Source organism: Streptopelia decaocto, assembly GCF_964273445.1.
Source record: "Streptopelia decaocto genome assembly, chromosome: 2".
NCBI lineage: Eukaryota > Metazoa > Chordata > Aves > Columbiformes > Columbidae > Streptopelia > Streptopelia decaocto.
This window is the reverse complement of record NC_138655.1, coordinates 116,064,999-116,078,385: the sequence shown is the minus strand read 5'-3', so window position 1 is coordinate 116,078,385 and position 13,387 is coordinate 116,064,999. Positions and strand designations below refer to the sequence as shown.

Sequence of the window (13,387 nt, the reverse complement as noted above, 5' to 3'; positions counted from 1 at the left end):
ATGGAATTCTGCTGCTACTGCTCCTTAACCAGCTCTCTTACTTTACTCCTTTTCTTAGTATTATATATGGTTTTTAGTGTAAACCATCAATTCTAGAGTCACTGAAACCAACTGTGGGAATTACTGAAGTCCAGTGGGGTGATGTTTTTAAAAATTTGTTTCTAAATTTCCCTTGTTTTCTGAACCACTCGTCATTCCCAAACATATACTTTACTTGGAGTGGGGAATTTCGAGAAGAGCAAGTATTCATCAGTATTCTGGGTTTGTTCTTTGCAGAAGGAACTCCTGAAAGCCCAGTGGATTTTTTTGTTTTGTTTTGTGGTTTTTGTTTTCCTGTTGCAGTGCACTTGAATAGTACTGGAAGACTGGTTATTGGTTTATTTAAATATGTGAAAAGTTGTCTATTCCATAATTAATCTCCATAACATGCCGAGTGCAGCTTTACCTTTGTCCTTCAATGTGCATGTATGTGTCCTTCATGAAACAGCAAATTTTCCATTTGATGACAACATCTGTAAAGAGCAAGCTGTGATATATAAAAATTATTTTTTATGTTTTGCTTGTGACCCTTAAGCTTTGTTGGCAGCCATTGTTAGGACGCTGGCACATTTTAGCTGGACTGAACAACAAGCAAAAGCAGGACAATTGCTTTTCAGGGTTTTCTGTACTCAGTGATTTATCAATGTTTTTTTGAGACATTCTCAGTCTGTCTTGGCAGCTGGAAGATCCTAACGGTTAATGAATGTGTTTATTCTTACTGCTGCTGAACAGTGTGTTGCCAGGATGCATTTGATACATAAATAGCTTTTGTTCTTGTTCTGAAAGAATAGCGATGGTGGTGGAGTTTCCTTTTATTTTTATTTAATGTACAAATAAAAGCATGAATATGCTACATTTATCTGCAGGGAGAAACATTTCCATGCTTAGGCAAAATTCTTTTAAATTTCTGACATAATGTACAGTAGGGACCTAATAGCTCCATGGCCTCTCATCACCGAGATCTGTCTTACCTTTTTATACCCAGCAGGAATGTGTGTGTAGGATGAAACCAAAGCAGGGAGACTTCAACCTAATAAACAATGACATTCCTCACATTGGAACTACAGTTTCTAGCAGTTTTATCTTTGTTAGCTTTGACATTCCCAGCTTTGTTGCAGTATTTATCTGGTGTGTTTGACTAAGCCAAGTTTTCTCCAAGCTTACTACTTCAATATTCTTTCAATTGCCAAATTTAAGTAGAATTTTCTACCAAGGAAGGTAACATGCTGGAAATATTACTGCTTTATGTGCCCGAAGATGCAGGTGTAAGCTGAGCCCAGCAACCTATGTGAGAAATTTCTGTGGTGTATCCACTGCAGACAGGCTTGGCGAGTGCCTTATGTGGTTGAACTGAAGGAACAGCACTTTTTCTTCCCCTTCGGCTGACATCCTGGTCAATCTAATGATTTTTTCCGCATAACATTATTCTTTTGGATAATATTGAGTGATCTTACCCTTCATACCAATTCTCCTCTGCAGTAAAGGAATCACAGAATCACAGAATGTCAGGGATTGGAAGGGACCTCAAAAGATCATCCAGTCCAATCCCCCTGCCGGAGCAGGAACACTTAGATGAGGCTACACAGGAAGGCATCCAGGCAGGTTTTGAATGTCTCCAGAGTAGGAGACTCCACAACCCCTCTGGGCAGCCTGTTCCAGTGTTCTGTTACTCTTACTGAGAAGAAGTTTTTTCTCAAATTTAAGTAGAACCTCCTGTGTTCCAGTTTGAACCCATTATCCCTTGTCCTACTGCTGGTTGTCACGGAGAAGAGCCTGGCTCCATCCTCGTGACACTCACCCTTTATATATTTGTAAACATTAATAAGGTCACCCCTCAGTCTCCTCCAAGCTAAAGAGACCCAGCTCCCTCAGCCTTTCCTCATAAGGGAGATGCTCCATTCCCTTAATCATCTTTGTTGCCCTGCGCTGGACTCTCTCCAGCAGTCCCCTGTCCTTCTGGAACTGAGGGGCCCAGAACTGGACACAATATTCCAGGTGTGGTCTCATCAGGGCAGAGTAGAGGGGAAGGAGAACCTCTCTCGACCTACTAACCACCCCCCTTGTAATACACCCCAGGATGCCATTGACCTTCCTGGCCACAAGGGCACAGTGCTGGCTCATGGTCATCCTGTTGTCTACCAGGACCCCCAGGCTGTACACCAGGATTGTGATTATGTTCTGTGAGGCTTCCCCATGCTTGAACAAATCCTTTAAAACTTTCTTTGGGACTTTGCTGATTATGAAGCTGGGTTTGTTTTGGGGGGGGGAAGGAGGTGGGAGAGAGAGAAAAAAGCAAACTCTTAAAGTCTTTCTCCTGCCCTTGCTCTTATAAGTGCATGTTTGTATGAATTAAAATGCTAAATGGCAGATAACTTAAGTGACATACCGTATTATATAGAGAAGATCATGAGAATCCCTGTTTGGGTGCTTAATTTTTCTCCATGGGCTGGATTTCTCATCCAGAATTCCTCTTCCATGATTCAGTGCGCCCACTTGGCTACCATAAACCCTGCCTGCTTTTCCCATTGTGCCCCCACGTACGCAAGGTGGGAAGTCCACTTGAGACCCATGTGTGCAAGAGAGAAAGTGCTGTGGGCAGCTCAAGCCTTGCCGTGGCAGCCCAGAATGGAAATACCTGAGACTGGCCTGGAGTCGGAAGACTGGATTTTGTGCAGTGTTTTCCATGTTTAGAGGCAGACGAACCACTGCTTAAGCAACTTCGGTTAAAGGTGTGGCCGGGCTTGCAATTCCAAAATCCTGTCATGCCAGTCAAGTTCCAGAAGCTGCCATGGCTGTTTGAGGAGTCTGAGTTTTAAAGGTATAAGACAGCTTTCTTGTTGAAGAACTTTTCTTCCTGCAGTTTGGCTTTGCATCCAGCAATGAGATTTCTGATATGTAGGATGCAAAGGCCATCTTTCCCTTTATGCAAGTCAGTGAGTTGGGAGGATGGTGAATTTTCTTTTTATTAGAAGTGATTTTCTTTGACCTAGAAGGTACTGTGTGTACAGTCCTGAGTCACCACTATTATTTGTAAGACTTAAATATAATTAGCCATGTTCTGGGTGTCCTAGAACTGAAATTGAATAGGAATATGGTGAGTTCTGGAGTTTTGTCTGTTATGAGTGTATGTGCAGAGTAATTGATAAATAATGTTGAAGAAATACTTTTAATTCTGGACCCTAGTTAATACGTAATTCCTGTTTCTGGTGGGCCTGTGGAGCTCAAATAATGGATGACTACAGGCTCTGTTTCCCTCTTCAGAAGACTAGCTAGCAACCTAATTGCAGGGTTGATATTTGGTATCTACCCTTTTGCTCTTCATTTTTTTGTAGAGCTGCTCACAACAGTACTGACTGGTTCACTCTGTTCCACGATTGTCTAAATGGACAGAAAGCACTGGGCAGATCAGACTGTTGGGCTGTGCCGAGCAGCCAGGGAATATCTGCTGAAAAAGCATTTAGAGAAACACCACTTGCTTCCATGGAGACCATTGATCCTTGGCTTCTAAGAAGGGACATGAACTTTCAGTTTTTGTCCTTTGTATGTATATACATCCTATGAAGCAAAAACAGCAGTCAGGATTCACTAGTACTCAGCATGACATAGTCACATGTTTATGAACTTTAATTTCTTGCGTTACATGTGGCTGGACTTTGATCTCCATGTGGAAGCCCTGCTCTCCAGGGGACTGTCCATTTACTTAACTAGTAGGAAACCAGCACTGGAATTGACCCTTTTCAGGTATTGTGTGCTTTTTCAAGAAAATAATTTGCTATTTATTAACCAGCCTTTTTCATAGTTTTTAAGTTTCCTCTTTTAAATTTTAGCGAGCTGAGTATCAAGTGGAAGTGCAACGTGTGCGTGTGGAAATCGGACAGGTCTGAAACCAGGGAGGGGAATAGGTGGTTCCTTATTACACTGAAGAATTCTTCCTGCTGTCTCCAAAGAGTTTCCTTGTTTGTCTCATCTTACTTTTCTTCCTGTGCTCTTATCTACTTTCCTTTCCCCACCTGCCTCAAAAGGTTGCGACAAGTTGTAAAGTTTTAAATGTATTGTGGGAAATGAAATATTTTTTATGGAAGTGACTACTAGGACCTTTCATTTTTCCTTCCCCTCCCCCCCCCCCCCCCCCTTTTTCCCCTTTTTTCCCCTTTTCTGTTGTGTTCTCCCCCCACTTCCCCCCTCCCTTTTCCCGCTCCTTTTCTGTATCGGTGTTTGGGTTTTGTGTTGCTTGGGTTTTTTTTGGTTGTTGTGTTTGTTGTTTGGTTTGTTTGTTTTCTTCCCCCTTCTACTTTTCTGTTAGGACTGTTTTTTTCCCTTTTCTGCTGTGTTTTTGGGGGGTTGTGTGTTCTGGCATGTCCCTTCTTGTGCACAAGCCTGACCCTGGCATGGTTCATGGCAGTGTTTGTTTTATCAGAAATTGTTTTGCTCCGTTCACAGAAGAGAGCTGTAAACAAGAAACTAGCTGAAAAAATGTTGTTGGTGGTTTAGGGGGTTGGCTACTAAAGCATCTCTAAACACCAGGTGGCACTATCTACTGCCAGCAGGTCCTGTAGGCACCTGGAAGTCCTTTTAACCTTGAAAGGGTGGCCTCTGCTTGAAAACAAACCAATAAAACCATAAAGATTGAGGATAGCTTGGGTCAGAATTCAGACAGATCTAAATGTTTTATATTCCATGCGATGTCTATACTGATCAGCTATGTTGTGTTGTGTTTCTAAAAATACCTGGGGAATAACAAGCTTTGAGATCTGTAGAACTTGTCTTCTCAGTGTTTGTTTTGTGTGTGTTTGGGTTGGTTGGTTTGTTTGTTCTGTACCTCCCCATACCTTCTGGTCTCTTTTCTTTGTTTTAGGTTCCTTTCACTGAATTTATCACTACTTTTATGTTAAGTTGATGCTGAAATAGGTGCTCCTTGTTTATCGGTCAAGCTGGGTTTAATTTCTACAGTAAGATATGACTACGCAGTCATAGCTGTAAGCAGGTAAAACCCAAAAGGCAGGCAGGGAATGGAATCTTAACCAGTGAGCTGCTTTAGGTGACCGTGTTGTTTGGAATGAGATCTTCAAATCTGTCTGTGCGTGGTTCATGTTGAACTTAGCATGAGTTGAAGTTAGTTCAACTGAGCTTGAATTGCTTGGTCCTGAGGTGTTGGCCTAGTTCTTCCAAGTTACACTTGACAGCTAATAAATGTTTAACACTCTCTGGGAAGTGAGCTAATGTATTGTATGGATGTGTGACTACAGGATGAAAATGTCAGTGGGTGACAGCACCCTTCATGATGTCTCATGATCTGGGTAATGTTATGTGCCTAGAGGGGCAGTGACAGTCCTAGAGGTGCTGTGCTCCTTTGATATAGGCAGCTTCTGTTGTTTTAGACCTCTCACTCCATTTTGTGTTTAATCAGCTCCTTGCTCACTTGTCAGCAGAGGAGGAGTGTAAGTGCGCATCCAAAAATAACCAAGGGTACTCTTGTCCTCACTTGTTTGCCCTAAAAATTATGCCTCTTTCTTCCCCAGGTATTTTTTTAAAAGCCACCCTCAACTCAATCTCCAGAAAGAGAAGTTAACTTCCTGTAATTTTTGAATGGATAGAGGTGTTGACTAGAAGAGAGAGAACAGATGAAATAAATGAAATGGTAAAAGGTATCCAGATCAACAAGTCTAATAGAAATTCCTCTAAGGAAATCTGAAATAAACAGTGAACCTTTAGTGGCTGTGTTAAGTTGTGGGGGAGGTGGTGGAGAGGTTTAAGATGCTCAGAGGAGGGGAAGTACACCAGCCGGATGCCAATGTATGAAAAGATATGGAACATGCTAACAAAGTAATACATTAATAATTACCCTAGAGGTACTGAAGTAGGAAGAAAAAATGCAGAAGACAGCTCAATGGGAGTGTTCTGCCCAGTTTTACATCTTCTTTACTGAAAGACTGAAAGAGAAAATGAAGCAGCAAAATCATCAGAGGGAAAAAAAAAAAAAAGTTTCTGAACGAATTTCTTTTAATCTTATTTAGAAAACACACAGGGGAATAATGTCAAAAACTCCTGTAAAGCAGACTGAGGAATAGGGCATGGAGGAATATATTGCACCAAAAGAGGTGAGAGTGTTTGTACACGTGCTGCATTTAAGCTATGAAGATAGCAAAGCACTGGAATGCAATACTTGCAAAAATAATATGGAAAAGAATTAACAAATTTTGTTTATATGTAACTATTTCTAGAAAGCGTTGAAAGCTGCAGATTTCTACAGTATGCAAGAGCATACTTAAAATCTTTCTTAACTCTTTTCTTTAAAAAGCAGAACCTGGAATGACCCACACTTTACCAAGAATTGTGAGTTCATATTCCATTTAGCTATTTAAGTTTTCGTAATTTGCATGTAGAACTTTGTTTGCTAAGGTTGTCCAGAAAACTGCAAGTTTAAAATTGCCTAGACAAAACTCGAAATCTGTAACAGAGCATCTTGTGAGGATATAGTTCAACTATATTTTGTTGTATCATTTTTATTAATCACCAATTAATTGTCTTAGGCTTATGTTGTTACATTTAACACAGTAAAATGAAGGTACAATTTAGGACATGAGAAAGTGCAACAGTGTTATGCCTGCTGGACTTCAGTTAACCATAAAACATAAATTATGTCTCAGGTATTTTCAGCAGGAAACTTACTTAACCTACATTACCTTTGCAGTTTAATCAGAAATATTAATAACAACTATCTGGAAGCACAGTCAGGGTCTTCTATAAAATGTACCTGGTGTTTCAGGATGGGTATAGTGCTAATTGACATATTTGCTCATAACAAGTGTGTGCACTCCAGAAAAGGGAGGGGAGGAAAAGTGAAGGGGAAGACTGTGTAACTTTAGCACTGAGAATATTGCTCTGATTTAAATGGTGAACTAAGGTTTAGTCATACACAAGTGTAATTACAGTATCCTGTTTTTCTAAATAGGCAATTACATGAGAACCTGCCTATATTTCCTGCTGGTATACAGATTTTAAAATCCCAATAGAAGTTAATGACAATAGCATCATAGTAAGTTGCCTTTCCAGTTATTCATTAGTATCTTTTCCAGTTATTAGGTGTTTTGAATTGCTCAGAAAGACTCAAGATTTTTTTTATATGACAGAGTAGAAAAATTGTCTTGGTTGACTTGTATTCCTCTATAATTCTTAGTTATTTATTCTGTCCTTCATGTTCTGGTGGCTTTCTTTTCCACAATGAAATGGTATGGGTTTCTTGTGTGGGTGGTTTGGTTGCTTTTGTGATGTGTTTTGGTTTGGTTTGGTTGGTTGGTTGGTTTTGTGTGGGAGCTTTTTTCTCTTAAATTTTATGGGTAATTTGCATTCCATTTTCTGCTACTTTTTATGATGCAGCAAACCGTTTTACTTCTCTGTACAAAATTATTTGACTGAAACTTCCACCCATCATCTCTAAAATCAGTCCATTTCTTTTGAAATACTAAGTAAAAGCAGACACTAAAGGTTTGAATTTTTCAAACATTTTTATTTCCTTGTTCCCAAGAAGACCACCTCAGTCAGGCTGTGTAGACTCTTAGATTCTTCACAAGAGGTGAACTAACATTTCAGCCAAAAAAACTCACACCAAAACCCAAACCCAACAAAAAAACAAACCCCATATTCTTAACAGTGAGAGCAATTGGGTAACCAAAAGATATATATCTACTATCTATGATACATACCTCTATATATGCAGATATATCTATATAAAAAATCTTTGTGAATGCATGCCCACATGCACATCTTTGAATGTTCAGTAGATATCAACAGGTATTTTTTAGAAGATCATCTGGCTTTGCTGAACTCAGATGGTTGCAAGCACTAGGATGGATGTTATCAGCAATTAAAAAGGTAGCCAGGGAAGAAGCAAGTTTTGTAGTTACAGGTTAGCTTTCAGCTTTGGAAATGCGTGAGGCAGATCTTGTTTCTCTCTGTACGCTAGTAATCCTCTGAGGGAGGGCTGCAATGACCTTTTAAAATGATGTGTGCTGGCTGATGCTTACAGTGCATGGAGCTCCATAAAAATAGCATTGCTATACCTGTAAGTACCTAACCCTACTAACTTCTGTACATCCACTGCTGCAGTGAGGTTTGGAGAACACCTACATCTGTACAACTGTTAGCAAAACAGCCTGGATGAAAGCAGAGGAGAATACCTCCTGTTAGATAATAGCAGACTCCTTGAACCATGAAGCAGAGTGTAACTTTCCCAAGAGGATTTTAGTTTTCATCAGTAGCATCCTGTAAAGGATAGAGGGAGAAGTTTAACAGTATGAGTTCATCTTTGTATCCTCTCCCTGTTGACTGATACGATAGTAACTTTCTTGCCATTTTAAGTGCTTGGGATGACGCTTGTGACAATGCAATTTCTGGATTAGAAGGATTTAAAAAAAAAGGTAATTGATGGTCTACAGAAATGTATGTGTTACTTCTCTGTTTCCTGACCCCTCCCCTAAAAGAGACTAATTCCTCTGGCTTGCAGTGGAATTGCAGGTCTGCATCAGTCCTGCAATAATCACTTTTCTCCTTTAAGAAAATAGGTGTCTGTGTCAGGGTGCAGCAGAGTGGGACCCTGGGCTGGGAAGGGCAGGATCCTTGTTGGCAGAGCCCACTGTCTTTGTTCCTGTGCAAGGCAGAGGAGCTGGCAGTAATGGTTAGCATTGACTCTCCAGTGCTCGTCAGTCAAATGCCAGGGTCGGGGTGGATCTGTAGTCAATCCAGGAGGCCCAGGCAATGAGTCTGTATCAGCAGGGGAAAAAGCTGGGCATAGCCTTACCCTCCAGTGCTGCATGTGGTAATAGAGTTAGAATCACAGAATGTCCTGAGTTGGAAGGGACCCACAAGGATCATCGAGTCTGACTCCTGTCCCTGCACAGGACAACCCTGCAGTTCACACCATGTGTCTGAGGGCATTGTCCAGTCTCTTCTTGAACACTGTCAGGCTTGGGGCTGTGACACCTCCCTGGGGAGCCTGTTCCAGTGCTCCACCATCCTCTGGGGGAAGAACCTTTTCCTAATGTCCAACCTACACCTTCCCTGGCACATCTTCCTGCCATTCCCTCGGGTTCTGTTATTGGTTGCCAGAGAGAAGAGATCAGCAGCTGCCCCTCCTCCTCCCCTTGTGAGGAAGCTGTAGAGCATGATGAGGTCTCCACTCAGTCTCCTCCAGGCTGAACAAACCAAGTGACTTTAGCCGCTCCTCATAGCGCTTCCTCTCCAAACCCTTCACCGACTTTGTAGCCCCCTTCTGGGCAGTTTAAATGGGGTTCCTAGGCCACAGGGCAGAGGGTGCTGAGCAGGGTCCTTGATGAGCCTGGTCAGGACAGTGAAGGCCTGTGGGTGCACTCAGGGCCTTAACAGTTTTTGCTGTTTACTGTGGGGTGACTCTTAACAACAGTTGCAAGGGTCATGTCACTGGTTAAAGAAGGAACTGCATTTCACAGCATGTGAGCAGCCTTATTGCTTGCTCTGCCAAAATAGGTTTAGAAAGCTCTTTCTTAGTGGGAAGAGGGGGTGTCAGGCTGTGGTGTTCTTTTTGTCCTGGCATGGAAATGGGAATGCAGATTGCACTAAGTATTTATGGAAAACATACCAGAGGTTTTTGGGTTCCTTAATAATATATAGTAATTAAACTATACATATTTAAAGTGATCACACCTGTTTTGGTTATTCACAGACACATAGACACACACACACACAATTCTTTTTTATAGAAGAATACAGGTTGGAAGGTACCTCTGGAGATCATCTGTTATGCCAGCTATTCAAAGCAGATCTTTTAGAGTGCTCATGGCCTTGTTTAGTACAGTTGTCAATCTTTCCAAAGATGGGAGATTTCCCAGCTTCCCTGTGCCCCTGTTCCCATGTTTGACCATCTTCATGGTGAAAAAGTTTTTATGTTTAATTGGAATTTTCTGTGTTAAAGCTTCTCAGCTCCCTCTTGTCCTAAATTTGAATCTCCAAGTTTTAATTTCAACATTTTTGCAGTTGTTGATGGCTGTTAGTATCCATTTTTAAAACTGTGTGCAAACTTGATGTATTTGTGAACAGGACGGACTGATACAACAGAATGCATGTTGAGATGGTGTGAAAAGGTTCCCTAAAATTCTTGAAGCCAACTTTACCAGTGCATTTTAGGTGTAAACTGTGACACTGTTTGCTATTGCAATCCTGGATTTCTTGAGAAAAATCTGCCAGCAGCAAGGCAAAAAATATAGTGGTGCTCAATTGTGGTCAAAGACCCAGTTAAGGAAATATGCAAAGCTTGCAAGCTAAAAATAATCTGTCAAGTAGAACGTCAAAACCTGAAATTTCTGTATGCGCTAATTCTTTCTGCGTTCCCAGGTTGTCTAGGTCAGTGCTTGCTCTCTATTTCCCCCCACCCACCTTATTCTCCCATAGATGAGTCCTTGCTTCCGAGGTTGGGCTTTTTGTCCCTAAGAGCATGTCCTTGTATTTTCAGCTAGTAAATATGCTATTTTGGGATCATTTGTGCTACTCATATCTTCTAAAACAATTAGTATCTCGCTGTTGTTTACACGCAGAAAGATCTTGCTGATGCCAAAACAGACATCTTTGCTAGCTTGTATGTATAGTTCTCATTTGAAAGCAACTAACAGATTGTCTTCCTTCTCTTACCAGATGTGTGCAATAGTACCAATCTTCCTGAAGTTGAAATCATAAGTCTACTGGAAGAGCAGCTGCCTCATTATAAGCTAAGAGCAGATACAATCTATGGTTATGACCACGACGACTGGCTTCATACACCTCTCATTTCTCCTGATGCGAATATTGACTTAACAACTGAGCAAATAGAAGAGACCTTGAAATACTTCCGTAAGTCAAAAATTCAGAAATTGTACTCAAGAACAAATAAAATAGTGCTGTTTTTGCTACCTCCTCTGAAGTATCTGTGCAATTCTGTTACAACTGTGGAAAGCAAGAAAACTGTTATTTATTGCCTTGGTCTTCGAGTTTGTGGTAGACAGAAAACAAATGAAACATTTAATTAGAAACACTAGTTGCATTTGTGATCTCTGCATGCTCTTCTCCATGTTATCAAATACTGGTGAAACTGAAGTACTTGTTTTTACTTGTGATCTCTCTGGCAAGCGACTGAGATTTCTGTACATATACAATATAGAAGGCTTAGACCTGTTTCATTATTTGCTTTTTTTTGAACGTGTTCTCTGAGTTATTACACTGTTGTAAAATCATTTTTCTGCAGCTTATGCTTCTAGGAAAGACTAGTGAAGAACCAAACTTTGAGCATTTGGTTGAGATGGTTTGTCCATCCATTCTTCCTTTTGTTCATGTTCATACTATTTGACAAGAAGGTACTCTTTCTGCCTGGAGGGAGGACATGCAGTATTGTGACCTTCTGGTTTTTTCGTTCTTTTGTTTGAGCCCATAGATGCTTTTATTGTGGTGAAAGTATTAATGTCCCTCTGGGTTCTTCCACTGTGCGTATCAACTTAGCTATGCAAGTAGAGAAGACTTCTGTGATTAATCCTCTAGTTGCTGATTTATTGAGTAATGTATGATTAAATGATTCTTCTGTTTTTTTTCCCCTCTGTGGTTTCAAATGAAGGTGCAATTTTGTTGCACTTCTGCATGTGTTGTAGGTTAAAATAGTCTGCAGAGTGTCAAGCCAATCCCTTTTATGCTGAAACTATGGTTAAGACTTGCGTAGCAGTGGATTTACAAAGATTGTAGTAGTAGATAGATGTAGGTGGGCACTGTGAAGCTCAAAAGAGATGAGTTACAGGGCTCAGTACAAACCTTTGCAGAGGTGGCTTCTTTGCATTTTGAAGCACCTGCAGAATTCACTTTGTAAGGAGCAAGTTTGGTGAGAGCATTAAGAATATGGAGAACTGAGTTTCTGACTGCAATAGTTCTGAAGAAGGTGCCAAGTATTTTAGTAGATAGCTTATATATGCCCTTAACCTCCTGCCAATCAGACAAAAACAGTGGGAAGGGGGAGAGGCTGATCTGTGGAACCAGTTCTACTACAACTCCTTGTTTTATATCAGTCCATTAGTGTTATTATAATGGTGGCAGAAGCTGGCTTGAATAAATGTTTTGAAATGTCAGATTTCTAAAGTCTTCAGTAGCTGGATTAGTCCTGTGTCACAAATAAGGTTGTTTATGTGGGCGGCCTTTTGCAATAACCAGGGAGAAGATGTTTTGCTAATAGAGCAAGTGTCATAATTTAGCCCCAGTTCCCCCCAGCTGGCAGCTTGTTCACCCCTCCCTAGGTGGGATGGGGAGGAGAATTAGGAAACAAAAGGCAAAACTCATGGCTTGAGATAAGAACAGTTTAACGGAACAGCTAAGAAAAACAAACAATAACAGCATTGAAAGAACCTGCAAAAAAGCGATGGGCACACAGTGCAACCTGACCACGTGGCAGTCCCGCCACAGCAGCCCCTCTGCCTATGAAAAGACAAGTGGGTTTCCAGCTGCCGCTCCTGCCCTGAACCGCAGCTCCTGCCCAAAATACAAAAGCACCAAGCTACGTGGTCCAGAGAAAACATCCAGACTGCTCTGCTCCCAGCAGACAGCAAGACTGTCCCCCTGGCCCACCCCTTTTGTAACTGAGCATGACCTGATATGGTATCGAATACCCCCTTTTGCCACTTCTGGGTCAGCTGTTCTGGCAGTGTAGATGTTAACGCTATCTCTGCTGACCCAGCTCAGCAAGGATGGCAAAAATCTATGTGGCAGCATCCTGACTCTCACAGCTGAGATGCTGATGGGCTGTGTCACTCACAAAAGTGCACAACTGGGGATGGATACAAAATGAAGTAAGCAAATACTTAAGCTAAAAGCTGAATAAAATCGTTTACAAGTGTAATGACTGCAACTTTACCACGTTGCTCTGATTGAAGATTTCATCTATCAACTGGCTTGAATGAAAAAAAATTATGAGTGTAATTTCTGCCACAAAGTCTGTTTGCTGCTTTCATTGAGAAATAATTGCTTAAAGAAGAGGAACCAAGCAAGGCAAAATTCCATGAAGAAGTTTATTCCTTACTGCTTGTATACAGACACTTGTGTATAGATAGTAGTTTAAGCAGATTCCAAATGAGCCTGGAAATGGAGTTCTCTGACTTTACCTTTGTTCAGTTTTTGTGAACAAGTCATACAATGCATCTGTACATGAGAGTGCAAAATCATAAAACTTTGACATGTTTGGAAGTTATGACACTGATTATAAACATTGGTTTTTGGAGAAATTAACTATCGAAAGAAAAATATTATTTTAAGTAAGTTGGCAAAAAAGTCCCATGAACTGTACCATCATCACTTTGGAGAGTGTTTTCCA

General features: G+C 40.9%; 1 protein-coding gene across 8 annotated transcripts in view; it reads left to right on the top strand.

The window, feature by feature from the left end:
• TRAK1 (trafficking kinesin protein 1) overlaps positions 1-13,387 on the top strand; it is a 135,146-nt gene that overhangs the window by 54,080 nt on the left and 67,679 nt on the right. For all 8 annotated transcript variants that reach the window (XR_014183222.1, XM_082044390.1, XM_082044389.1 and 5 more), the window contains exon 3: positions 10,702-10,896. Coding sequence is in view for 6 of the 8 variants with exons in the window: in XM_082044389.1 (XP_081900515.1) it covers positions 10,702-10,896 (195 nt within the window). In the remaining 2 variants the exon portion in view is untranslated. The remainder of the gene's footprint in view (positions 1-10,701; positions 10,897-13,387) is intronic.